This window comes from Mus musculus, chromosome 10 (assembly GCF_000001635.26).
Source record: "Mus musculus strain C57BL/6J chromosome 10, GRCm38.p6 C57BL/6J".
NCBI lineage: Eukaryota > Metazoa > Chordata > Mammalia > Rodentia > Muridae > Mus > Mus musculus.
The window spans coordinates 62,451,516-62,478,959 of record NC_000076.6 but is presented as its reverse complement, the minus strand read 5'-3'; the positions used below and the strand labels follow the sequence as shown (position 1 = coordinate 62,478,959).

The following is a 27,444-nucleotide window of genomic DNA, read 5'->3' as shown; positions in this document are numbered from 1 at the left end:
CGACATATTTATTTCTTCTATTCACTTACTGAAGACTGTCTTGACTGTTTCCAAGTTTGCAAAATTGGCTTAATTGACTTTCTTACTGGTGTGTAGGACTTTTTTTTTTTTTTAAGATTTATTTATTTTTATATGTAAGTACACTGTAGCTGTCTTCAGACACACCAGAAGAGGGAGTCAGATCTTGTTACGGATGGTTGTGAGCCACCATATGGTTGCTGGGATTTGAACTCTGGACCTTCGGAAGAGCAGTCGGGTGTTCTTACCCACTGAGCCATCTCACCAGCCCAGGACTTTTTAGTATCTTAAGATTTATTTGGTTTGTGTGTGAAATATGAGTGTGGGCACTCGGAGCATGTGGAGGTCAGAGGATAATGTTTCTGCATTTTCTTCTCTCCTACACCTTGTTTTTTTAGAGTCAGGGCTCGCTCTTACTGTCTTTGCCACTGGCTGCATGTGTGAAGTCTAGATTAGATGGGTTTCCAGTTCCCACCTTATAGCCTGTGTTACAGTGTGGAGCTAGGATCATAGTTATGAGCCACATCTGACTTTTTTACATGGGTTCTGGTGCTTGCATAGCAAGCACTGAGCCATCTCACGGGCTTCTTTTTTTATGTTTTTAATGAGTGCCTTTTATAAAGACTGGATATGGTGGTACCCTGGGATTGCAAGTTTGAGCCAGTCTGGGCTACATGAGAGCCTGTCTAAAGAGGAAAAAAGGTCTTATTTATTGACCTTATTGTAGAGTTGCCTTTCCTGCCTTCCTTCCTTCCTTTCATTAGTGTTGTTTTTTTTTTTTTTGTGTGTGCACCACCACACCTGGCTGTTTTTTGTTTTTAAAGACAAGGGTTTCACTGTGTGACCTTTGTTGGACCGGAACTCAGTAAGTAAACCAGGCTGTCCTCCTACTCATAGAGCTCTGCCTACCTCTGCCTCTACTTCCAGTGTTCAGATTATAGGTGTTTAACATCATGCCCCGTTTGTTTGTTTTTTGTTTTGGTTGGTTTTTATTCTTTTTTTTTTTTTTTTTTTTGACTTGACTTTCCACTCAATTTTTTATTTCTGTCTCCTCATTAGTAGATGTTTGATGTTTCCTTTTGTTCATTCAGGTCTGGTTTAGACATTTTCCAGCTACAGCCAGGACCCAGAGTTACCCTGTTTTCTCTCACCGAAGTTTTTTTTTTTTTTTTTTTTTTTAAGATTTATTTATTAATTTATTTTGTATATAACATTCTGCCTACATGCATGCCTACAGGCTAGAAGTCAGCACCAGATCTTATTACAGATGACTATGATGGACCATGCGGTTGCTGGGAATTGAACTCAGGACCTTCAGAAGAGCAGACAGTACTCTTAACCCCTGAGCCATCTCTCCAGCTCCTCACTGAAGTTTTTACATCATATGTCCTGTCCTTGCCCTTAGTTCATTTAAAGTTGGTTTTGCTTGTGTTGCAGAAGTCAAAGGCGTCCCCACACACGGCTCAGTGTTAACCCTGGGCAGATACTGAACAAGTCATCCCTTCCTCTCGTCATGCTATAATGTCACCTTTGTCACAAAGCAAAGGTCATGTGGTCTCTTCTGGCTTCCTTGCTCTGTTCTCGTGGCTTATTTGTGGCATGTACATCTTTCTTCTTTCCTTTTGAATATTCTGATTAAGTTGTAATTCAGTCACCATAAATGGCCCTACTCTAGGCCATGCTGCTCACTGTACTTACAGAGCTGTGTAGCCGTCACCACCTGCTTATCCCTTTGAACAGAATCCACTACCTGCAAATCCCTCACCTACAAATCTCCTTTGTTTACTGTTCTGGACATTGCATATAAATGGAATCACACTGTGGCCTTTGAATGTGGTTCCTTTCACTGGGAGTTATCTTTTCAAGGCTTGGGTAGCTAGTATATTACCTCATTCTCTTAAGCTATGTTTTAAGTTTTAAAATATTTTAGTTCCATTCAAGAAAGAGCTCTTGTCCTCTTTTATAAAAGGCATTTGTTTTGCTTACCAGACATATTATTCCTAGATATTCTGCAGTCCTCCGTGGCCTTCAGATTAGTAACTCATTGTGTAGTTATTAAGAATGATTATTTATATGTTTGTTATTTTAACTTACAACGGGAAAATTTTTGCCTATTTTAATTTTTGTTGTTGATGTTTTGTTGAAAATATAGATAATATAGGCATTTTCATGTTAAAAAATTTCAAACATTTTTTTTCGAGTGGGAGTGGGGAAAGTGCATGCATGTGATAGAGATCATAGGAAAACTTGTGAAAGTTAGTGTCTCCTTCCATCATGGTAGGTTGTAGGGATCAAACTCAAGCCAACAAAATTGGTGGCAAGTACCTATACTTAATGAACTATCTTGCCAAGCATATTTTCTTTTTAACCGTACAGCTTAATGGTATTACTTGTGTTTTTTAATCTTAGTCATACTATATCTTCAGAGTTTTTACATGACAAAACCTTTTTTTCATATTAGTAGTCACTGCTCTTTCCCTGGTGACCTCTGACCTGGGACTGTGTCACTGAGCATGTCATCAGGACTCCCCCCACCCCATGTAATAGCATGTGTTAAAATTCTATTTTCTTCTGAGTAATATTCCTGATAAGTCATGTCCAAATGGTAAAGGATATGCAGAGTTAGTTGTAATTTACATCTGTAATCCCAGCAGTTGAAAGATTGAGGCAGGAGAATTGCTGCAAACTCAGGACTAGCATGAGTGTAACATAGTATCAGTACAGTGAGTTAGAGTGAGGCCAGGCACTACCCTCCCTTGTAGCTGTGTACTTAGGAGCAGAGCTGCTGGTGTGTACCAGCTCTGCCTCCCACAGCAGGGGCTGGCCACCTCTGTAGGGCAGCCACACCACTGTCTCCTCCAGCACTGGTAAGAACATGAGTTTCCCTGCTGGGAGATGGCTCAGCTGTAAGAGCACTGTCTGCTTGGGTGAGTTCAAATCCCAGCAACCACATGGTGGCTCACAAGCACCTGTAATAAGATCTGACACCCTCTTCTGGTGCATCTGAAGACAGCCACAGTGTACTTATTTATAATAATAAATTAATCTTTGGGCCAGAGCGAACAACTGAGTGAGTGGGCTGTCCTGAGTGAGCCGGCTGACCAGAGCGAGCTGGGTTGACTGGAGGGAGCAGAGGTCCTAAATTCAGTTCCCAACAACCACATGAAGGCTCACAACCATCTGTACAGCTACAATGTACTCATATACATAATATAAATAAATCTTTAAGAAAAAAAGGCTAGTTTTCCCATATTTTTGATGACATTTGTAATTCCTTTTCATTATTATTATTTTTGAGACAGAGTCTCTTGTAGCCCTGGCTGTCCTCGAACTCATCCTCCTGCTTCCACCTTTCAAGTGCTGGGATCACAGGTGTGTGCTGCCATACCCAGATCTTGTGTAGTTTTTCCTATTGTGCCTCCCTAATGTGGTGAAGTCTCATGGTTTTGAATTTCTTTTCTTTTTTGAGACATGGTCTCTATAACAGAAACTGACCTTCAACTGCTGGTTTTTTGGCTCCACCTCCCAAATGCTGTGTATATAGGTGGTCACTACTGTGTTGGCTTTCCAGTTCTTGATGGCCTTTCTGCAACACAAGAATTTTAAATTTTGGTGGAGTTCAGTTAGTTTATCTATTATTTTATAACTTGTGCTTCTGAGAAGCCACAGCCTGAGTGAAGGTCGTGAGATTGCACTGTCTTCTCCTCAGGAGTCTGTGGTGCACTCACTTGGGTCGTTATCCATTTGGTGTGAGGTAGCTGTTCTTCTGATGCTAATACCCTTGCCCCAGGACCACTTACAGAAAAGAGAACTGCTTCTCAGTTGCATTGTCTTGCTTCACTTACGCATTTATACCATTAAAATAGAAACACTCGCCGCCGGGCATGGTGGCGCACGCCTTTAATCCCAGCACTCAGGAGGCAGAGGCAGGTGGATTTCTGAGTTCGAGGCCAGCCTGGTCTACAAAGTGAGTTCCAGGACAGCCGAGGCTACACAGAGAAACCCTGTCTCAGAAAAACAAAAAAAAAACAAACAAAAAAAAAGAAACACTTGATTAAAAAATTGGAGAGTTTTTGAATTGATGCTAAAATTCTTTTGTCTGTAACTTAATTTTTTTATGTTCCATTCTGTATCCTATATTCCAGATTTATAAAGAAGAGTAGGAAGTAAAAACTCACTTTGAACCAAGAAGGTCATTTTCCTTTATTTATGAAGTTTTCAGAAAGAGCCTTCAAAGGGAATGGCTTTTCCCTTTGCATGAGTTTTAAATGTAAAAACTATTTAAAAAAAACAAAAAAACCATGGTCTCTCTGTAGTCCTGCCTCCCCTAGTACATGATATATAGATGAGGCTGACCTTGAACTCAGAAATCTGCCTGCCTTTGCTTCAAAGATGTCAGGATTAAGGGTGTGCATTACTATACCCAACTTAAAGACAGTTCTTGTCAAAATAATTAGGTATTGCTGTCAAAACTGTCAGTTCCATAAAAATGTCATAGAAGGAGAAATTTGAGACCTTGTTAGATTTAATCAAGACAAAGCGATTATTACTTTCATTGGCAGTTGTTTCAAAGTGACATTTTTATAACTTTTTGTTGTTTCTAGTTTGCTTTATTAGGGCATCTTTACTATTTGTCTGTAGATGAGGACTTGATGCTTAATGATGGTAAAATTCTTTGACCTGGTGGCTCTGGGCTGCCCACACTGACCAGTGCTTTTTTTCCTGTTACACCACTGAATAAGGTGTGTGTTTAGTCTGAGATTATAGTTCATAGCTGAGCTGCTTAGGTGAGGGAAGTCTGTATAGTACTTGTCAGCAGTATGGATAAAGACTCCATTCTTCTGGCAATCACAAAACTTAGAAACTTGGTCTTAGATCAACACAAAATTCAGTAACAAAATGTCCAAATGTTTTGCTGTCTTCCTGTGCCATTGTAAATGGTATATGGTACATTGACACATATAAGTTATAAAGATAGCACTATTTACTTATACAGAATATCATATGCTGACATGTGAGCTTTGAGACTGCTTTGTTTAAAGAAATGTATAAATAGACCTGTTTTCCCAACATTCAGTTTTCCTCACTTTTTAAACATACAGCCTCACCTATTTCTACACAAAATCCTTATTCACAGTAAAGGGGAAATACCAACTTTAAATTGGAGAGTAGTGGTGTACATCTTTAATCCAACATGTGAGAGACAGAAGCAGGTGGATCTCTGTGAGTTCAAGACCAGCCTGTTCTACATAGTAAGTTCCAGGACACCTACAACTACATAGTAGATGCCCCCTTTCCCCTCCCACCAATAAAGAGCCTGGACAACTGCCCTTAACTGAGTGATTGGAATTAGCAGCACTAATGTTGAAACAAGCTAGGAATGGCAACACTTGTGAGAGTTAGGGGAGTGTAAGGCCATCCTTGGATTTATAGGGTGCTTAATACCAGCCTGGGCTATATGAGACTTTTTTCAAACAAACAGAAGCAGACGTTATATGCTTCCTAATATAGACACACTAGGAAAAGTACAACTTTATAATGTTCTTGCTAAAAATACAAGAGCAGAGCAGAATCCTAGTAAACTATCAGACAAAATAAAATTAAGGGGCATTTTTGATCACTATTCTTAGAAACTTTAGTTGTAATTAGTTTAAACCTACCCCACTCCCCAAACATACTTTTTGTTTAATTTTGTTTGTTTACTTTTGAGACAGAGTGTGTGTTTGTAGTGTAGGGTAGCCTAGAACTTGTTATGCAATCCAGGATAGGCTTGAAGTCTTGATTCTCAAAGTCTCAACTTCTCAGGTTCTAGAATTGAATATGGGTACTACCATACCTGAAAGTTTTGGTTATATGTGGAGCTTATTTAAGTACTTGTCTTTTATAAATATTTTTCTTATTCTTTTTTTTCCCAGATAGATATAGGTTATTAAGGAAAAGTGAAAAAACAGGTTTTCTGACTTTTCACAGGATTATTTGCTTATTATAAAAACCACAACAGAGCGTGAAAACTACAAAGAAGGGTCTGGTTATGGCACTTGCAATACAGAGGCTGGGGCAGGAGAATTCAGAGTTTGAAGTTGGTGTGGGCTTGTTGGAGCATCTAGTCTGCTCACACTCCAGTGAGGTAACTGCATGACAGAGCAGCAGGTGGCTGTGGTGGCCAGCTAGGGCAACTGTCTTCACATTGCGCCCCACAAATTTATTCAAGCGCAGGTTGTACCACTGTCAAAGTGACTCTTCCCAGAATCCCCTGCTGCCCCAAATCCAACTAATGCTACCACCTGGGTAGGTGATAGTGCCCTATAGTCAACAGCCAGTCTCCTCTCGTCTGCATCTCTCTCCTGTTAGACTTAGGCCAAGAAGTATCTGTTTGCCCATCTTCTAAATTCTATTCAGATGGCTACCAGAAGTTTAGTGTTGGAAGAGGGAAACAGCTCTTCATCGCTCTTTTAATCCCATGGCACATTTTCTTTCTTTTTCTTTGTTTTTTTGGTTGTTTGTTTGTTTGGGGTTTTTTTTGTTTGTTTGTTTTTTTGATTTTTAGAGACAGGGTTTTCTGTGTAATAGCCCTGACTATCCTGAAACGTGCTCTGTAGACCAGGCTGGTCTTGAACTCAGAGTTCCTCCTGCCTCTTCCTCCCGTCTGCTGAGATTAAATGAGTATGCCACCCATGCCTGGCTAGCTGTAGAGAAGATGGAAAAAGTTTTACAGTTGATAGGCTGCATACACTTTTGTTTGTTTGTTTCAGATTAAATATCTATGTTTAAGGGCTGAGGATATTTGTAGCTCAGTTGGTAGGGTGCTCACACGCACAAAGCCTTGAGTGCTTCAATCCACAGTACCACATAAATGGGACAAGGTGGCACATGCCTGAAACCCCAGCACTTGACCTTAGAGGTGGGAGAGTCATAAGTTGACAATCATCACTGGCTATAGAGAAAGCTTGGGGGCTTCCTGCGTTAGACACACTGTCTTTAAAATAAACAGAAATTTAGAAGTTCAGGATTTCTACTTGGCAGGTATATTGATCTAAGGATTTTGAGATGGTGCAATTCAAAAGTAAGACCGGGATGGAGAGCTTGCTCAGTAGTTAGCGTGAACCCTGGGCTCAGTTTCTTAGTGTTGAAATATGAATAAATGGGGTCATGAAAGATAATCATACTTAAAATTAATTTAAATCCTAAGAAATTCTGCATTTTAACATGAGTTATAAACTTAGGGTAATATGTATTGCTTTAACTTTTATTTATTTAATTTTGTTTGTTTGGTTTTTGAGATTGGGTCTTTTACTGACCTCCAACTCAATATGTAGCCCTGACTGGCTTCAAACTCTTGATCATCCTGTCTCAGCCTTCCAACTGCTGGTACAGATATGAGCCACTGTATTTGGATTAATGAACATTGTTTTTAAGGCTAGAGGTTATAGCAAGTGTTTTTTTCTTGGTTATAAAAAACCTGAAAATTATCTTTTAGGCTAATTCTTGGAATTAGTCACATTCACATTCAGATATTAGTCCAAGAACCGTTTCATTGTCTGGCCAGAAAACACATCTGGGGAGTTGGAGATATCCTCTAGGTCTATGAGGGAATCCGTGTTAATAAAGCAGATGCATTCTTTGTTTGTGTGGTAATGAGTTCCTTAGTGACTGCCTGTGAGTGCCCTCCCGGGTGCTGGGAGGTGCAGCTTTTAACACCTCATGAATGAACGCCTCATGTACTCACAGAATACATTCATCTGGAAGGAATCTGGTAGGCGCACTCAAAGGACTGTTAACATCTCTTACAATTTCATGTTTTGGCAGGTAAACCTAGCCTTTAAGCAGCCTGGAAAGAGGCTAGAGCATCAAGGAATTAGAATTGAATTTGTAGGTCAAATTGGTGAGTTTTAAAATAGTATTACTTTTTTCCTTTGACTGAAGAGGGTTGGATTTGGCAGATAAATAATTGAATTAGAGCTTAGCTTTATGAAAAGAAGAAACTGATTATATGTAATAAAAGAGGACCTAGTATCGTAAACCATGCATCTCAGTTGTATTTAATGATGATATGTGACTGATTCTGCCTTTGTATAAGACTCTGCTAGTAAAAATTAAAGAAGCTATGTAAACTACCAGCCTTGAAAAATAATCATACTGTCTCCCATCTGCCTTCATTTTTTCATCAGCCTCACTCACAGCCACCGCCTTCACCTCTATCTCATTCTCTGAATACCCATGGCATTTGTCTCCTGAGCTAGTGTCTACCTGTAGCCAGACCCCCTCCTGAACAGAAAATTCCACATAAAGAGAAAAGGAATAATTTCTTCTGGGCTTAAATCAGATTGTGTACATTACCATGTGGGAGTTTCAGAGACACTCTCAAGTTATCAGGAAGCAAAACTACATACACATCTTTTGATGCTGAAGAGTCAGGAAAGGAAGTGTATCTTACTAAGACTGTCTCTGTAAGTAGGTTTAAAAATCCAGCTAATTTTTATTGTACGTTTTTAAAGTACCAAAGCTGGAATGGTGGATCTTTACATGTCTGTTATGGATGAGATGGTACTCAGGAGCAAGTTTTAGCCACTAACTAGTAGTTAGTTTTACTCTTTTGTGCATTGTAACTTTATGAAAGTAATATATGCTTAGGTTAGGAAGGGTAGCTACAGGAAAGAGATGCGGGCCTTTCTGTTACAAGTTGTTACTGTGCCATACTGGAGTTTATTAATGCCCAAATGTTTGTAATGAGGGAATAAAATTGAGATCTTAGCTGATTATTAAAGTAGAAGCATGTTTAACTAATTCTTTGTGTAAAAATTATTTGTTTAGGCGATAGAAGCTTGGGTTTCATTGAATTGAATATTAAATATAATTGGTCTTTTTGCTGTTTTAAATTTCTTAGAGCTTTTCAATGACAAGAGTAATACTCATGAATTTGTAAACCTAGTGAAGGAACTAGCCTTGCCTGGAGAACTGACTCAGAGCAGAAGCTATGACTTTGAATTTATGCAAGTTGAAAAGCCATATGAGTCATACATCGGTGCCAATGTCCGCCTGAGGTATGGATGTGTGTGAGAGACTGCACAGAATCGAACCAGAAAACCATACACTGCTGGTGCCTTATACAAACTGTAATTACAATGCTGGAATGGAAGGCTTAACATTTAAAATACTCTGTTACAAACTTTGTTTCAGTTGACTGAGAATGAGTGATTTGAAATAATAATGGCTGTAAACATTATGAATTCAAAGATGTTTCAGTTTTACAATTCTGTTGTATGAATTTTATTATTATTAGTTACTTTAGATCTTTAGTTTCCTAATAAATTACATTTAGCATATGGTTAAGAGATAATAACCCAGAGGCTGAGTAGTCAGGGTTACACAAGCAAAGGGTAGAACTGAAGCAGGACTCCAGTTTTCTTTAACCTTTGTTATTTTGTATGTAGGCACCTCGGTGCCACCATGTATATCTGAAGGTCGTAGGACAACTTGCAATTGATTCTCCGTTTCCGCATGTTGGTTCCAGGAGCTGAGCTAAGACTGTCAGGCTGGGCAGCAAATGCTCGTCCCTGCTGAGCCACTGCACTGACCAGCATCCACTTTCTAAGCCTCACTCAAGTTCTTTCCCTTCTGCACTAACTGCCTCTAAGACCAGGATAAATATTGAATGCAGCAGGTCCAAGAGCCTTCTTTTTCTGTTTAATATGGTGTTAATCATTTGGGATTGTGTTTGGCAGCACAAAAGCTAAATACTAGCGCCTTGACAAGATTTGAAAAAAATCTTGGGGCTGGCAAGATGGCTCAGCAGGTAAGAGCACTGACTGGTCTTCTGAAGGTTCCGAGTTCAAATCCCAGAAACCACATGGTGGCTCACAACCACCCGTAATGATATAATCAATAAAATAGGTCCTAGTTCCAATTTAAGGACTGGAAATTGATCCATTTATTCAAATTGAAGAAAGATGATTCCACAATACCAAATCCTCCTTAGTTTTCCTTTATGATAATCTCCTAGAATACATTAACATATCTGTTATCTTATTTTTCTCCTTCAAACCTTCAGACACAGTGACAGTAATAAATAAATCTTTAAAAGAAAAAAAAAATCTTGACGTGGAGAGGCCTGCTAAGCAGGCGGATGGATGGTAGTCCTCCAGGGTTATTTCAAAAGGATTTACTTGTAAAACTGAACTTTGTATTTTTTTCATGGTGGAGGCATTAAAAAGAGAAACAGAAACAAACCAAAACAAATAAACAAAATAACAAAAAACCATTGGGGAGCCAGAAGTGAGTCTAGGTAGAGCACATGCTTAGACTGCAAAGGCCGTGGATTCACTCTCTAGTACAGAGCAGCTCACATCTGAGTTCTTTATGGGAAAACAAATGGAGTCAGGTGACACCTGGAAGCCCAGCAAGGGGAAAGCTGAGCTGGCTGCCGTTTGCTTGTTAAAGCACCTGAATGTGACACAGGAGGTTCACTCATCTTCTCCTTGACTTTGTAGGTATTTTCTTAAGGTGACAATTGTGAGAAGATTGACAGACTTAGTGAAAGAGTACGATCTTATTGTTCATCAGCTAGCCACCTATCCTGATGTCAACAACTCTATTAAAATGGAAGTGGGCATTGAAGACTGTCTGCACATAGAGTTTGAATATAATAAGTCCAAGTAAGTACCTGATGGTCACTTCTGTGTCCCTGTGACCAGCACACCTGACAGACAGCTTAGAGCAGTAAAGACTGCACACTTTTTTGGCCACTTAAGTGAAACATGTATTGTTGAAAATTTAAGGTATATAAAAGTGAAAGGGGAAAATATGACATAATTTTCATCTTTACCAGCCACTGAGCCACTATTAATGTCTTCTCGTGTATCTCCCCAAAGGTAAAAAGGTGTGTTAGACATGCTTTTATATATTGTACTTCTCGAAAACAGTCTGATTTTATTTATTGTATAATGCCTTTTTGTTGTTGTTGTTAGTGGTGATGGTTTTCTGAGGGTCTTTCTGTGCAACCATAGCTGTCCTGGCACTCACTATGTAGACCAGGCTGGCCTTGAACTCATTGAAATCCACCTGCTTCTTTTTTGGAGTGCTGAAAATAAGAGTATACACTACTAATTCTGGTCTTGTATAATGTCTTTTAAAATTGTATAATAGAAGATGTGAAAGACGTGAGGAGGCCAGTGCACATGAACACTGTAGTGAGCAGCCGAGATGTCTTCCAGGACATATTGCCCCTCTAGTAGTTTGTTAAATTTTGTTTGTTTTTTATAAAAGATTCATTCATTCATTCATTTATTTATTTACCTATCTATCTATCTATCTATCTATCTATCTATCTATCTATCTATCTATCTATTTTATGTATATGAGTATACTGTAGCCGTCTTCAGACACACCAAAAGAGGGCATTGAATCCCATTACAGATGGTTGTGAGCCACCATTTGGTTCTGGGAATTGAACTCAGGATCTCTGGAAGAGCACTGAGTCATTGCTCCAGCCCTGGTTGGTTGGTTTGTTTTTGTTTTTAATGTAGGAGTGCTCTGTCTGTATGTACACTTGCATGCCAGAAGAAGGTATCAGATCCCATCACAGATGGTTATAAGCCACCATGTGGTTGCTGGGAATTGAACTCTGGATCTCTGAAAGAGCTGCCAGTGCTCCTAACCACCGAGCCATCTCCCCAACCCTAAATTTGTATTTTTGAGACAAAAGTTGTATAGTCCAGGCTAGCTTCAAAGTCATGGTGCTCCTGTCTCAACTGGCATTTTAGGTCTGCATCCACTATAGTCAGTGTTATAGTAATTGCTGACATGGTCTGATGTGCTTCATCAATACAAAGTTCTGTAGTTCTCATAGATTTATAATACCATTATGACTAAAATATTAGTAACTCCTTAATATCAGTATGTCATCATGGCCAACATTCACATATTCCTACTTGTCACAGTTGTCATCATCATTGTTGTCTTCTCCCTCCTCCTCCTCCTGGCCTCAAACTCACAGAAATCCACTGTCTCTGCCTCCCAAGTGCTGGGATTTAAGGTGTATGCCACCATGACCAGCTCACGTGGTTTGTTCAAATTAGCATCCAAACAAGAATACTCTTCAGAATGTCACATTTGGTCTGTGCTTATTTTGGTTTTTTTTGAGACAAGAATTTTTCTGTGTAGCCCCGGGCTGTCCTGGAGCTCACTTTGTAGACCAGGCTGGTCTCGAACACAGAGATCCACCTGCCTCTGCCTCCCGAGAGCTGGGGCTAAAGGTGTGCGCCACCACGCCCATCTTCTTCTTTAGTGTTTATTTGTTAAAGAAGCAGATGTGCTGGTTATCCTCTCCTTTTAGGTGATTTTTTTTTTTTAAGCAGCTGTTACTCCCGTGTTTGCACCACTGAAACTATCATACCTGCCTTTGAAACTGTCCATAAAGTCATCGGGTAGTTTAGAACCTATGAAGCTGCCACAGAAACCTCCCCTGAGACTTTTGTGTTATTCAGTGCATGGGTTCTTGTGTTAATATCTAGTTCTGGAAGGAAGCAAAAATACTCCTGAGTATTATAGGTATTCTCAAGTTTATTACTTCATGATTTCATGTTTTACTTACTATTGGGGTCTGGGAATTGCCACACAAACCATGCACACACCAATCTCAGTTAAGCAAGAATAGTGTATTGAACACACACTGTAATACTGGACGTCCAGGACCACAAGAAGGGAAAACCTAACTGTGGCACTGGTCTGCTCCCAGAGTAGAGTTTTTATAGAAAAAAGCAGGTTAAAAGTTTAAAGGGCAAGGAGGGGAGCAGTTGGGTTACTAGGCATAGTATTGTCAGCTAGGCTAGCCTTTAAGCTGGTTGGTCCTGAATATAAGGTAGTTGAGGGGTGGTGGGTGGGTGGTGAACATGGGCTTTTCAGAGCATTGAGATAACAGAGATGAGTGTTATAATCATAACTTTTTGGCTTATTAGTATCATTCTTCAGTATCAGCCACAAAAACCACAGTAAGTTCATACAAAGGTACAGGGAGGGTTGCCTGGTGGTCAGCTCTGACTCAAGTTGTTTTAGACATAACCATTCATATTTACCTCTGATTTGATGAGTCTTACATAAAGCTTTGTGGAATTTCTTAAGATTAGCAAACCTCACACAGAACATTCAGAACATACAGAACAGAACAAGGCATGTGGTCAGTATGTCCTTGAGCCATGTCACTTCTCTGTGTCAGTGACTGGCAGGCCTATTACAGCAACAGTATGAAATAGCTGGCAGGCATGGAACAAAATGGCTACAGCTATTTGGGGGTGCGTGTATCATACCGTAGCATTTACTAAATACATTGCTGCAAACTTAACCCCTGTGTATAGGCCCTGAATATCTTTCTTTTTGGCTAGATGATGGGTTAAATGCTCCGTTCTTATAATACTAAGAATGTTGAGCTCTTAGGTAGGGGCTTTAGTGCTGAAAAACATCTTAGTATTTGTTAAATAAACATCAAAACGAGCTCTTAATTTTCTATTCAGTTAATTAAGTCTTTGAGTGCTCTGAGAACTAACTTTTTTTTTTTTAAGATTTATTATTATACATAAGTACACTGTAGCTGACTTCAGACACACCAGAAGAGAGAGTCAGATCTTATTACGGGTGGTTGTGAGCCGCCATGTGGTTGCTGGGATTTGAACTCAGGACCTTCGGAAGATCAGTCAGTGTTCTTACCTGCTGAGCCACCTCACCAGCCTGAGAACTAACTTTTAAAGAGAGATAATTGCGGGCTGGCAAGATGGCTCAGTGGTTAAGAGCGCCGACTGCTCTTCCGAAGGTCCTGAGTTCAAATCCCACAACCACATGGTGGCTCACAACCATCCATAACAAAATCTGATGCTCTCTTCTGGAGTGTCTGATAACAGCTACAGTGTACTTACATATAATAAATAAATAAATCTTAAAAAAAAAAGATGGATAATTGCATTAATTAGTCTTTCATGTATATTCGATAGTCAAGTAAAAGTTTGATTTTGATTTCATACTTGCATAATACACTGATCAATACTGTTTTGAGAAAGGACATTAAGGGATGTGAATAGTGTCAGTGGTATTTTGAGATAGTTATTTTCCATGAGCTAATCCATATCCATTGAGCTAATCTATTAACCTTGCTGACTTATCTCACTTTTTTTTTTGAAACTGATAATAGTATGTGACACATACTCTTTCCAAATAGGTATCATTTAAAGGATGTAATTGTTGGAAAAATTTACTTCTTATTAGTAAGAATAAAAATACAACACATGGAATTACAGCTGATCAAGAAAGAGATCACAGGAATTGGTAAGTAGAAGACAAATTTTTAGTTACAATTCCTTGTTAGTTGAAAATTTAGAAATCTTAGGATGCTAACATATATTTGGAATTGACATTGGATATTGGCTTTGCTAGTTAATGTTTTGCTGTAATTCAATGCTTTTAAAGAACAGTTCTTGAGCTGAATAGACTTCCATGCCCCTGAAGGCTGAACCCAGGCATTGAAACCAACTTGATTCTAAAGTAACTTTGCAATGGGGACTTGCAAACATCTTACTTGTTTTCTTTTAAAGACGAGGTATTGCTGGCTCTAACTTGTCTTTGTCTCAGTTTCCAAAATGCTGAGACTATAAGGAGGCTGAAAAAGAGGATCATAGCAGACAGACCCTGTCCCAGCAAAGCAGACCAGCAGCAGCATGGCAGATGCTCTCCTGCGGAACCAACCGTAGCCCTTAAGACAGGGCTGGTTTTTTTAAACTTAAGAGTTGACTTCATGTTTAGATTTGAGTTAAAATGGAGATAATCCCAAAACTTAGTGTGCACGACATTTAAGTGCTCATTCAGCTTGGTGTCATCTCTATGTTAAAATTGACTCTATGGGAACGGTCTTTGGAAATTTCGGAGAACACCTCATGTAGTGGTTAGTCGCAATGTGAGTCACTACCTTCTCTTTTAGCACATAATAGAACTGATGGCAGGAGCCTTGTGAGGTTGACTCTGAGCTGGTGTAGCTGTGGGGAGGCTGACACACATTGGTGAGCGGAAAGTTCTGGAGTAGAGCAAAGATTAGAAAGGATGGCCAACAGAGAAAGGCAGCACTAAAGTAATGCAGCTGAGGATGGGACAGACTTGACTTCTGGGAATAGACAAGTGAATGTCATTTCTATTGTTATCCCTAGGACCCAGCACCACAACAGAGACAGAAACAATCGCTAAGTATGAAATAATGGATGGGGCGCCAGTAAAAGGTAAATCAATCTCCTAATACAAGTCTTACTGTACTTCCCTTCTGGCCCTGGAACTTTCTCTGTCAACCAGGCTGGCCTTGAACTGGTGGTGACCTTCCTACCTCTGCCTCCCAAGTGCCAAGATTGCAGGTGTGCGCCACTGTACTTGGCTTCATTTACCTAAATATATTTTTTATTTAATTTATTTTTTTACATGTATGAATGTTTTGCTTGCATATATGTGTGTACCATGTGCATGCCTGGTACCTGTGGAGACCAGAAAAGGATGTCAGGTTCCCTGGAGTTGGAACTATAGATGGTTTTGGATGCTGGGATCAAACGTGGATGCTCTGGAAGAGCATGTCTTAGAACAATCTGTAGGAGATGGTTGTCTGCTTCTACTCTGTCCTCGGGCTTGGCGGCCAGTGCCTTTACCTGCTTAACCTTCTTGAAGCCTCTCAGTTATAACTTGTGTGTGTGTGGATGGCAGCGTCCGTCCATGGCAGTTGAGCTCCACTGTTAATTTAGTGTGAACAGGCACAGTGGCACACACCTTAATCCTGGTGCTCAGGAACCAGCAGCAGGTGGATTTTTGTGAACTCAAGGCCAGCCTGGTCTACATAGAGAGTTTCAGGATAGTCAGGGCCACGTAAAAAGATCCTGTCTCAAACAAACACAAAACAAAGTACAAGAAAAAGCTAAAACCCCAAACCCAAAAAACTTACAATGTTCTTTTTCTTTCAGTGCTATAGTTTAAACCCAAGACCCTCACTGCATGAGAGGCAAGCGCTGTATGACTGGGCTGTTTATCCAGCTATCTTGTTTTTGTTTTTGTTTTTGTTTTGAGTCAGGGTGTCTCTGTGTAGCCCTGGCTTTCCTGGAACTCAGTCTGTAGACCAGGCTGGCCTCGAACTCAGAAATCCATCTGCCTCTGCCTCCCAAGTGCTGGGATTAAAGGCGTGAACCACCACTGCCTGGTCCCAGCTACCTTTTAACTTTCATTTTATTTTATTTTTTTTTATTTTCATTATGATTATGTGCGTGTTTTAGTGCAGACACTTGTGCCATGGCTGCATGTGGAGGTCAGAGGACAACTTTCAGGATTTGATTTTCTCCCTTTACCTTGTTTGCAGGAATGGAGTGCAGGCTTGCCATGCCTGTACAGCAAGTGCCTTCCTGCTAGGGCATCCTCTCATTAGCCCTTTTATTTTTGAGGCAGTGTTACTAAGTTGTCCAGGGAGTCATTTGTTGTTGTTTTAGACAAGGTCAAATGGTCAGTCTGACTGTGTAGCCAAGGATAACTTTGAACTCCTGATCTTCTTCCCTCCAACCCCTGAGTGCTGGGATTACAGGCATGTACCACCATGGCCTGCTTACAATAGTCTATACGTTTTTGTGCGAGGCCAATGAACCCAGCATTCAGGTTGGGTTTGTCAAGTCGATACAGACCTAGGTATATTTGAGAAGAGAATTTTTTTTTTTTTTTTTTTTGGTTTTTCCGAGACAGGGTTTCTCTGTATAGCCCTGGCTGTCCTGGAACTCACTTTGTAGACTAGGCTGGCCTCGAACTCAGAAATCTGCCTGCCTCTGCCTCCCGAGTGCTGGGATTAAAGGTGTGCACCACCATGCCCGGCTGGGAAGAGAAAATCTTAATTGCAAAAAATGCCTTGGTAAGTTTGGCTTGTCAGAAAGTCTTTTCTTGATCAATGATTGGTGTGGGAAGGGCTAGCCCACTGTGTGTAGTACCACCCCTTGGCAGGTGGTCCTGGGATTTGTAAGAAAGCAAGGTGGAGCAAGCCATGGAGAGCAAGGCATAGTAAGCAGAATTCCTTTATGGTCTCTGCTTCAGTACGGCCTCTAGGTTTCTGCCTTGAGTTCCTCCCCTCTGTTCCCTCGGTGGCCTGTGATATGTGAGCCACGTAAACCCTTCCTCCCTAAGTTGCTTTTGGCCATGGTCTCTAGCCTGATAATAGAGGGCAACCTAAGACGTAATGCTCTTAGATTTTCTTACTCTGTTATGAATTACTTCAAAAGTGAGTTAACATTTGTTGAGTGCCAATTATGAATAAGACATTGTAGTTTTTAGGTGTCATGAAGTTCCTTACTAATCTTTGAACTGTTTATACCTTATTTTTGAGATGAAACTAAGTGCAAAGAACTTAAAACATCTGTTACAGCTTATAGAGTGAGTCACTGTAGAGTGGGCATTTGGCCCAGGCCCACAAGTGCACTTTTGTGCTATGCAGTATTAGTTTGTAAAATTTCAGAAGCTCAAATTTTTATGTAAAGTATAGATTTTATGTAAATGAAATCCCAGCCTTTAGGTTGCTGAAGCAGGATGATTGCTGTGACTTCAACACCAACTTAGGCTATAGCACAAGACTGTCTCAAAAACCCCTTCAAGCAAAAGTCAGACACCTGGGGCCAGACAGATGTGCCTTAGGGAGGGGCTCATGAAGGCATGCTCCTTCATCAGGATTTATAAGCAGGTAATGGCTGCTGGGGAGGGAGATACATTTTCTTTAGTGATGTAGTCACTGGTTAAGGTGTCCATGCTCAGTGCAAACAATGCTCCTGTAAGTAACCCTAATTGAGCTCCTTGGTGTCTCTCACCCCCCACCCCCATCTCTCTCATTGGAGTGTTCTCTCCCTATCAGTGGTGTACACACACACACACACACACACACACACACACACACACAAACACTCTGAGAAGAGGTGGTGGATCTGCAGGGGTTGGAGGAGCAATAAGAGGGGATGCTGGAGAGCAAACATGATAATGATCAACGCACACTATATGCATGTTTGAAAGTGTTGAAATGGAACCCATCATAATATCTATGCCAATTAAAATATTTAATAATATTAAATACACATACATGGCTGGGAATGGTGTTTTCATGAATTTTAACTCCAGTATTTGGGAGGCAGAGACAGAAAGACTAACAGTTCAAGACTAGTCTATGCTATTTATGGAGATACTATTTCAAAAAGGGGCCAGGAGAGAGAAAAAGAAGGACAAAGGGAAGATGGGGAAAACAGAAGACATGACATTACATAATCACAATAGCGTTTTTTCCCTAGAACTGAAGGTTGAGCCTAGGGTCCTGAGCATGCTGGGCAAGTGTTCTACCACAGAGCTCTCTCTCCAGTCTGTAATCTTTTATAATCCTTCCCTCTTCTCTCCTCTTCCTTCCTTCATTCCTTCTTCCTTCTCCCTCCCTCCCTCCCTCCCTCCCTCCCTCCCTCCCTCCCTCCCTCCCTCCCTCCCTCTCTTTCTTTCTTTCTTTCTTTCTTTCTTTCTTTCTTTCTTTCTTTCTTTCTTTCTTCTTGAGACAGGTTTCTCTGTGTAGCCTTGGCTGTCCTGGAGCAGGCTATCCTTGAACTCACAGAGATCTGCCTGCCTCTGCCTCCCAAGTGTTGAGATTAAAAGTACATGTCACCAATGCCTGGCTCCAGTCCATAATTTTTTTAAATGCTGGGCTGATGAGGGATCATCATGCTTAATCTACTTAATGCTCTAGAAGAGCATTAAGCATCTACTTAATGCTCAGTAGATGTCTGGTCTTCCAGAGGTCCTGAGTTCAATTCTCAGCAACCACATCATGGCTCATAACCATTTTAAAGAGATCTGATGCCCTCTTCTGGCATGCAGGTGTACATGGAGCAGAGCACTCATACATTTTATTTTTATACACACACACACACACACACACACACACACACACACACACACACTATACACACACACACACATACACACATACACACATAAATAAATATAATCTTTGAAAATGAAGGCATATCATTCATTTTGTGTATGTTCATAGTGTATGCTTATGTGTGTGTGTGTGTGTGTGTGTGTGTGTAAGTGTAAGCCAGAGTCAGCTATGGATATCATCCTTAAGGAGTACTATCCACCTTGGGTTTTGAGACCTGGGGCTTGCTGCAAATTAGTTAGGGAGCCCTGGGTTCCACCCGCCTCTGGTTTCCCAGTGCTAGGATTAAGCGTGCAAGCCAGCAGGCCTGGCTTTTTAAATGGGTACTGGGGATTGAGCTCAGATCCTCAGGCTTGCACAGTAGGCACTTTGCCAACCGAGCCATTTCCCAGCCATTTGCTTTGGATGACTTAGTATATTTTATGGACATTCTATACATTGATGACATTATGGTAAAATTTTAAAGCAGAAATGCATTTACTTCTAAACAACAGTTACTGACTGGAACTGTTGGAGCCTCTTTATGTCTTAACCTCCCAACATAGTCCTCACTGTGTCACTACAGACTGAGTGCCATTGTCACTGCCAGTTTCACAGATGAAGAACTTGAAACAGTGGATAAGCCCCACAAGCCAAGCATTCCTGGCCAGATCCAGGTTGCTGTAGGGCAGTGCTTCTCAGCTATGGTCAGCTCCCTGAGAGACGTTCCACATGGTCCTGAGAAATTTTATACTGTCTGCTGCTGGCACCTGGTGATGTTGCAAGTGTGTAGTACTGTCCAACAGGAAGGACATCTGTCCCGAGATGTCAGCAGTGACAGACTAGACACTGCTTATCCCAGGTGCTGTCCTTGACTTCTTAGTCCTAAGGGTTATGTGAATGTATTTAATTAATTGAGAATTAAATGGAAATTACTTTTCTTTCAGGAGAATCTATTCCGATAAGATTGTTCTTAGCAGGGTATGACCCAACCCCCACGATGAGAGATGTGAACAAGAAGTTTTCAGTAAGGTACTTTCTAAACCTCGTGCTTGTTGATGAGGAGGACCGAAGGTACTTCAAGCAGCAGGTAGGGCAGTGCCTTCTATAAATCTTATCGTGCTGAGCAAATGGGGTTTGAGTAGGAGTGGGAACATGGTTTGCCTCACAAGTGGCATTGTAAAGGACCTTTCCAACCATTTCACAGGACTAGAAATGAGTTGCGTGTTGTCAGACCTTTTATTTTTCTCCCGAACAAGTTTTTTACCCCCAAATAAAAACACCTGCTATTTATGGTATTAGGCAATAAAGAAGAGAGAATGGCTAAAAGTGAAGAAGTATTTTACCCCCGAGATAGTTAGTTTTAGGTAGGTTTTATATTATCCCTTTGTTTTGGTGGTTCTGGGAAGGAATCTAGGCCCTGGGTAAGCCCTCCCTTGCACTTCTCTCCTTATGCTGTTGAGAGAGGTCTTAGTTGCCCAGGCAGGCCTTGAATATTTAGTTCTTCTACCACAGCACAAATCACCAGCCCTAGCATTTAAGAGTGTCTTGAATGTGTTTTTATTATAAAAAAAATCACTTCCTAACACCTTGTTCCATTATTGTGTCCCAGACCCCCCAGTCCATTGAACGCAGGGCTTATAGTTGTTAGGCTAGTACTCTATGGCTGAACTGCATTGCATCCTCAGCCCTTGGATAGTCTTTTTCTAGTTTTTTGAGACAGGGTCTTACCTCAAATTCTCAATCCTCTTGCCTTGCTTCTTGCTGAGATTATAGATAGGCATGAAGTATGTATGTCCCATGCCCTACTATCAATTTTCTAATGTTTTTAGATGATAGATTTTTTTGAGGTCATCATTTTATCCTGAATAAGTAGTTGTTATGTCTTTTAGAATACTCAGCCCTGATACCTTTTGTTAAGTGTAATATAAAACTTTTTATCATTTGAGAATTAAATAGCCATTGGGCATCTTGAGTGGGACTAGTTAGAATGGCTGCCTACAGTGTGAAGTGGATTAATAAGAGAACCAAGTAAGTGTTCCAGAGCCAAGTTAGAAATTACTTTGTGCTAGCTAGGCATGAGCCACCATGAGGCATGAGGATCACAGAGTTTGAGACTAGTCTGGGCTACATAGCAAGACCTGGTCTCATAAGGACTAATAAGGGCCTGGAGAAGTGGTTCATCAGTTAAGAGCACTTGGGCTTGCAGAGAACCCAGGTTTGGCTCCTAGTACCCAGGCTGTGCTCACATGTCTACTGTAGGAGCCAGATACACACACAACACACATACATGCATTCATACACACACACACACACACACACACACACAAATAAATTTAAACAAACAAGAATCCGTGTCAGTTATGACTTGAAGCAGGAATTTAGAAGAGGAGAAAGGTGGGATTCAGCTATCATGGGTAGACAGCTCCATAGTGACTGGGAAGTGGTGTAGGGAAAGAGGTAGGCAGTTCATTTGGCATGCATCAGAGCAGAGAATAACTCAGTTTGGGAGAGGCATTTAGGGAGGGAAGGGAAATGGTATATGTAAATTAGTGTAAGGAATGGTGAGCAATGTATGGCAGGCCTCATATATTTGGAAATTCATCCTGGAGCTAATGGGAACTATCAAAGCTCAATATAAGCAGCGTTTATAAAACAAGCAGTGTGGGGTCCAATGAGATGGCCCACTGGGCAGAGGTGCTTGCTGCCCACGCTGAAGCCCTGAGCTCATCCCCCAGAGCCTGCCAGGTGAGGGGAGAACCAGCTCCAGAAGTTGTCCTGTAGCCACACACACACACACACACATACACAATGTACAAATTAATACAAGGAACGTGGCAGTGAAGTGAAGGGTGAATTAGAAATGGTTTTACAACAAAAGCTGTGTCCCAGGAAGCAGACTCAGGGCTTGACCTTGGATGAAAGCAGTGGGGCCACAGCAGATTGGGGGATTTTCTAAAGCAATACAGCTAGGATTTGTGGTGGTTGACTGTGAGTACGGAGAGAGGGGAAGGGTCACCCAGGAAAGTTGGGGGCTTTCGTACAGAGCATTTGGGATTGTTTTACAGCTTAAAATTGAAGTTGCAGCCAGTATTTCCATGGTGACCATCTAAGACATAGCAGAGAACTCCATTTCGGTTTTGCATTTCCTCTAGGAGATCATCCTGTGGAGAAAAGCACCCGAGAAACTGAGAAAACAGAGGACGAACTTTCACCAGCGGTTTGAATCTCCAGACTCGCAGGCCTCTGCGGAGCAGCCTGAGATGTAAGCAGGTGGGCAGAGCAGCAAGTGCAAGAACCGGGCCAAGAGAGCAGCTCAGCTGGCTGACGACAGTCGCAGCGTGCGGACATCCCAACTCCACGTCTGCTAGTCTTCCTTATCCTAGAGTGCTGCGTTTATTTTACAGTATGATTAAAGGTTTTGTGTATATACATTTTAAAAAGTGCTTCTTGGAAACACTGGAGAATTCCTAAGCTGCCTTTTTTGTTTTCTTTTTTACTGCACACTGATAAGCACTCAGAAGCATAAACATTAAGGATTTTCATGTGAGTAGACTGGTATTTGTAATTTTGCTTTCTTTATGCATAATGTTGAAAATCCTTTTCTCTGTTTTCATGCTAATGATTACCTCTTATTCTCTATGTGCAAAAAATTAAATATTTTTGTTCAAGTAAAATGAGAAAAACCTGAGCAGCCCTTATGTCCTACAAAGTTTTAAGGCATGGCTCCTCAGTATTTTTGAGAATTGTGTTTATTTTTACATGTGGATCAGAAACCAACCTGGTGTTACATGGTAGGCACTTCTGGGTCTACCATTCACAGCCTCCTGAATTTTAATCTTTGGGATCTCTGAGGTATATGAAAGATTGTCACCCCAGGGATGACATGGTTTGTCATCGTGGCCCTCTTGCCCCTTATTGACCACGTTTGCTATGACTTTCTGTATCATCATGTAGGTTCTGCAGTGTGGAGTTGACACATTGGCATTTTAGAACTTGTTAAACCTGTATCATTTTTTTTCCATAAAGACTTTGAAACATGTATATATTTTTTAATTTAAGGACTACTTTCCATGTGTATGCAAATCGTCACCTAGGAATGAGAGAGCTTGGGAGAACCAGCCGAAGTGTCCATAGCCGGACAATTTCTTGTTAACTGGAATATTGGCTAGTTCAAACTTGACTTCACGTAGTCTATTTAAAAAAACCCGAACCAAACAGAACAAAAAACACTAAATTCATACCATTCTCTGAAAAGAAGGCTGCAGTCAGCTGAGCACAGACACACAACTGAGGCGTATGGGGCAGGAGGAAGCCTGTGTGGGGGCCACTCTCACTCAGGGCTTGTTGGTTTCTGTACCAGTGTTCCTTGATACACCTCAGTACAGGTTTGTCAGTTAACTTTACTTTCTAGGAAGCTCAACAGCCCAACTTATGTTTCCTTAAACCTATTTTTTACTATGATGGCACTTTGATAAAATGGCCAGCAACCAGCCCTGGCCAAAGGTTCACATACCACGTCCTGGAGCAGCTATTGTCAATGTGGGTTTCTAAGGACGGCCATGTTCTCCTTCATGTAAGTGCCTGTTCAGAGTCTCAAAGTTTCAAAATGCCAAATATTTTCATGGTCACTTGCATGTATAATCTAGGAAATATTCAAGGAGATTTTGAAAAACAATTGTATTTAACCAGCCTCAAGTTGTGCAACCATGATATATAAAATAAATAATTTGAAACAGAAACTTAAGTTTGTAGTTTAAATAAAATGACTTTATTCTCAAATCTTGTCATTACAGCATTGCCCAGTGGTTAGGAAGACAGTCACAACAGTGAACTTTTATTAGTAGTACTAGCTTCAGGTTTGTTAAGGTTTTGTTTTGCTTTGTTTTTTTAGGTTTTATTTATTTTATATGTATTGCTGTTTTGGCTGCAAGTATGTCTGTGCAGGCATGTGGGCAGTGCCCAAGGAGGGCAGAAGAGAGCATTAGATCTCTTGGAGCTGAAATTACAGGTGTTTGTGAGCGGCCATGGGGGTGCTGGGAACAGAACCAAGGTAGCCAGTGCTGTTGACCACTGAACCATCTCTGGGTTCTCCAGCTTCAGTTTTAAGTAGTTATATAATGCTTTTAATTAATTTGCTTAAAACTCATATAAAATGCTTATTCATTCCATTTGATTCTTTTCTGATGCATAACCAACTTAAAATTTGGGGATTTCAGTCAAAACTTGATAAATAAAAAAGTTAACTATAGGCTAAATCTGTTTGCCCCCTGCAGAATATAGTGTCATAGATAATCTCAATCTTAGTCACATGCCAGGATCACTTCAGGAGCTTTAGAAAAACGGTCACACCTAGATCTCACCTAGACGGTAAAATCAGACTCTAATGGGAGTTGTGCTGCATACGTATAGTCCCAGCATGTGTGTTACAGAGGTAGGAGGACTACCTCAGGGTCAGCCTGGTCTACATAGTGAGTTCCAGCTTAGCTAGAGCTGTGTAACGAGACCCCCATCTAAAAAAAGATTGTTTTTCATATATTGGGGCATTAACATAAAAACAAGATTATCCAGGATTGAAGAGACAGTAATCACATTTCTTGTTTTGTTTAGGTTGGTCTCTACAGCCAGGACTGATCTCAAATTCACTATATAGCTGAGGATGACCTTAAAATACATTTAAGAAAACAATAATAAAATAGGGTTTTGTAGTCCAGGCTAGCTTTGAACTTACACACCAAGATGATCTGTAACTTGTGGTCCTCTGTCTCTGCCGCCCTGTGTTGGTATTATAGGCTTGCACCACCATGCCTGGTTTACATGGTGCTTAGACTTCATGACCCAAGGCTTTGAGCATCTTAAGCAGCATGCTGAGCAAGCACTCTGTCAACAGAGGCTAACTCTAATCCGCCCCTCTACCTCCTGGTTTGTTTATGTCGGGTTAACTGCTGATCATTTATGAAAGCATCCTCCAGTGGCATATACCTCTGCAGAGACTTTACAGATTTAAAGTTTTTCACCCTTATGCATAGTGAGGAAAACAGGTACCTTTCTATTTTTAAATACTTGGATGTTCTGAAAATCTTAGTACTTGGCTTCTTACATCATGGCCAGATTCTACATTGCAGAATACATCTTCACCCTAGTTATGTCCAATTCCATACACCTTGCTCCACTCAAATTCTAGTAAGGTTGTCCTGGGAACCTCAGTTTTTTGTTTGTTTTCTTGGTTGGAGTTTTTGTTTTGTTTTATTTTGTTTGAGACATGGTCTCAGCATTTAGACTCGGGTTGTCTAGAACTCTTTGTAGACCAGGTTGGCCTGAAACTTGAGACATACTCTTGAGTCAAAGGTATATACTACCATCACTTGGCTTCTTCTTCTTCTTTTTTTTTTTTTTTTTTTGATCTCATTTTTTTTAAGTTCAACATTGGGGAAGGTGGACAAAGAGAAAGAAAAGAGGAAGAGGAGGGATGTAGAGTTAATTGGGGAGGGGTGGGGGAGCCTGGAGTAGGGTGAGAATTGTAAGGCAGAGGGAGAGTCTTGTTTCCAAGGGGGGTGAACTAACAAAGGGTTCCAAAGGGGGGGGGGGGGTGTACACTCCAGACTAGGAGAGTGGGAGAGTGTTGGAGGGCACAGATTCTGAGCCAGGCATGGGGATTTTGTACAATGGTTAGCCAATGGTCAATATAAAGAAACAGATTGAGGTGTTCTGGGGTCCCTCTGACCTTTAGCCAGATGGCTTGGGCAGTGGTGGGGTCCAGGGAGCCTGCTGCTGGCCAGCTTACTTTACATGAAGGCCAACTGACCTCACAAAAACAGTTTTTCCTTAATGAGGGTAACACTGTAATTTTCTCTAAAACTGTGGGGAGATTTAATACTGCATCATAGGGGAGACTTGGTTGGAATAGTTGGTCCCCATTATGGAGAAAAGTTTACCTAACTCTGGGAATCAAAGGGTCAAAGGGACCAGACTGGAGAAGGCAATACTGAAAACGAGCCTCTTTGAGTTGAGCACAGGGAGGAGGAGATAGGCCCAGGAATGTACGTGCTTATATGGCTGGAGAACTCTTGTTCTAGGAAGAAAGGAGGGAGAGTAGGCTTATAGACAAAAGACAGAGGATAAAACTTACTGGAACTGTCAGTATTATCCCAGGGAAGGGATTAATACTGCTCATGTAACAGGTGAGGAGGGTAATGGGTTGCTCCCTGAAAAGCAATGTGATATACCCCAGGTTGCCTTCTGGTTGTCACTAAGTCAAAGACCAGCTCTCCTATCCTTGAGACAGACAACAAGAGAACTCTGTATACTTCTCCTCCCCTTCACCCACTCTCTGAAAGCCCTTTCTCTATCCACCCCTCAATGGTGACTCCCTGGCCTTAGTCCCTGTGGACAGTGAAATCGCCAAAGAACAGCTTTCCAATAAACCTGCCTTTACTATAATCTGGATTGATTTGGCTCATTTCACCGGCAGAGAAATAACCTATCAGAACTAAGGTGATTTATCAGATCCTGAGAGTCTTCAGAAAACGAGTTCACCAAGATGTGGTGATGCATGCCTTTAATCCTAGCACTTGGGAGGCAGAGGCAGATGGGATCTTTGTGAGTTTGAAGCCAGCCTGATCTACAAAGTGAGTTCCAGGACAGCCAGGGCTACAAAAGTGAAACCCTGTCTCAAAAAACAAAACAAAACAACAGAAAACCTAAACAAAAAGAAGAGAAAGTAAGAAAAGAAAGGTGTAGTCTCCCCTCCCCCAGCCTGAAACCTGCTTGCTCAGGGGTGGAGCTTCCCGCTCAATCGTTCTGCCACGCTCACTGCTGGAACGTGCGGCTTTGCTGTTTGGAGCCACACACGTGATCACCCTGCTACTGGACCCCGAGATTATTTGGCGGGAATTGGGCCCCCTTCCCCTGCTTTATAACTGAGTGCCGAAATAGTAAAAATTGAATCTTGAGCAGAGAGCTTTGTCTTGGTTCCTTCCTTATCTCGCGCAGCCCAGCCCCTCTTCTCTTCCAGGTTTCCAAAATGCCTTTCCAGGCTAGAACCCAGTTTGTGATCTACTGGCCAGACACAACAGAAAGGTTCTGAGGTTTTCATTTGTAAAGGTTGATGGTTGAGCATTAACAAAGATCATCGCTGTTCACCTTGGCCTCTGCTCCCCTCCCTTGCACATTCAACGCTTTATCTGCAAAGAAGGAACAACTTTGTGGAGGGACAGGCAAGAAAAGGTCTGGGGAGGGTTCTTCCCTGTAGTGAGTCTGGAAGCAGACTTGGGGTGGTCTAATGAGAAGCAGAGGGTTTAGGATGGATGCGCTGTCCTAGCTGGAGGCCTGGATGATGAACTTGAAGGTAGAATCTGAGTACTGGAATATGGGCGTGACTGCTTCATCAGGGTTCTAGTGGATGAGGTAAATGGAGCCTGGTTACAAAAACAGGTAGTGGAGTCTGAGGAGCTGAAGGCGGGTGGACTTTATCTCGGGACTAGGGGCTGACAATTTTT

General features: G+C 41.2%; 1 protein-coding gene across 3 annotated transcripts in view; it reads left to right on the top strand.

Moving 5' to 3' along the window:
• Positions 1-24,117, top strand: part of Vps26a (VPS26 retromer complex component A) — a 31,963-nt gene extending 7,846 nt beyond the window's left edge. For 2 of the 3 annotated variants that reach the window (NM_133672.3, NM_001113355.1), the window contains exons 3-9: positions 7,825-7,900; positions 8,903-9,059; positions 10,506-10,670; positions 14,222-14,328; positions 15,201-15,269; positions 19,894-20,036; positions 22,102-24,117. In NM_133672.3, coding sequence (NP_598433.1) covers positions 7,825-7,900; positions 8,903-9,059; positions 10,506-10,670; positions 14,222-14,328; positions 15,201-15,269; positions 19,894-20,036; positions 22,102-22,215 — 831 coding nt within the window. In that variant the 3' untranslated portion in view covers positions 22,216-24,117. The remainder of the gene's footprint in view (positions 1-7,824; positions 7,901-8,902; positions 9,060-10,505; positions 10,671-14,221; positions 14,329-15,200; positions 15,270-19,893; positions 20,037-22,101) is intronic. The other variant, NM_001358543.1, reaches the window with a different exon arrangement.
• The last annotated feature ends 3,327 nt before the right edge of the window (positions 24,118-27,444 follow it).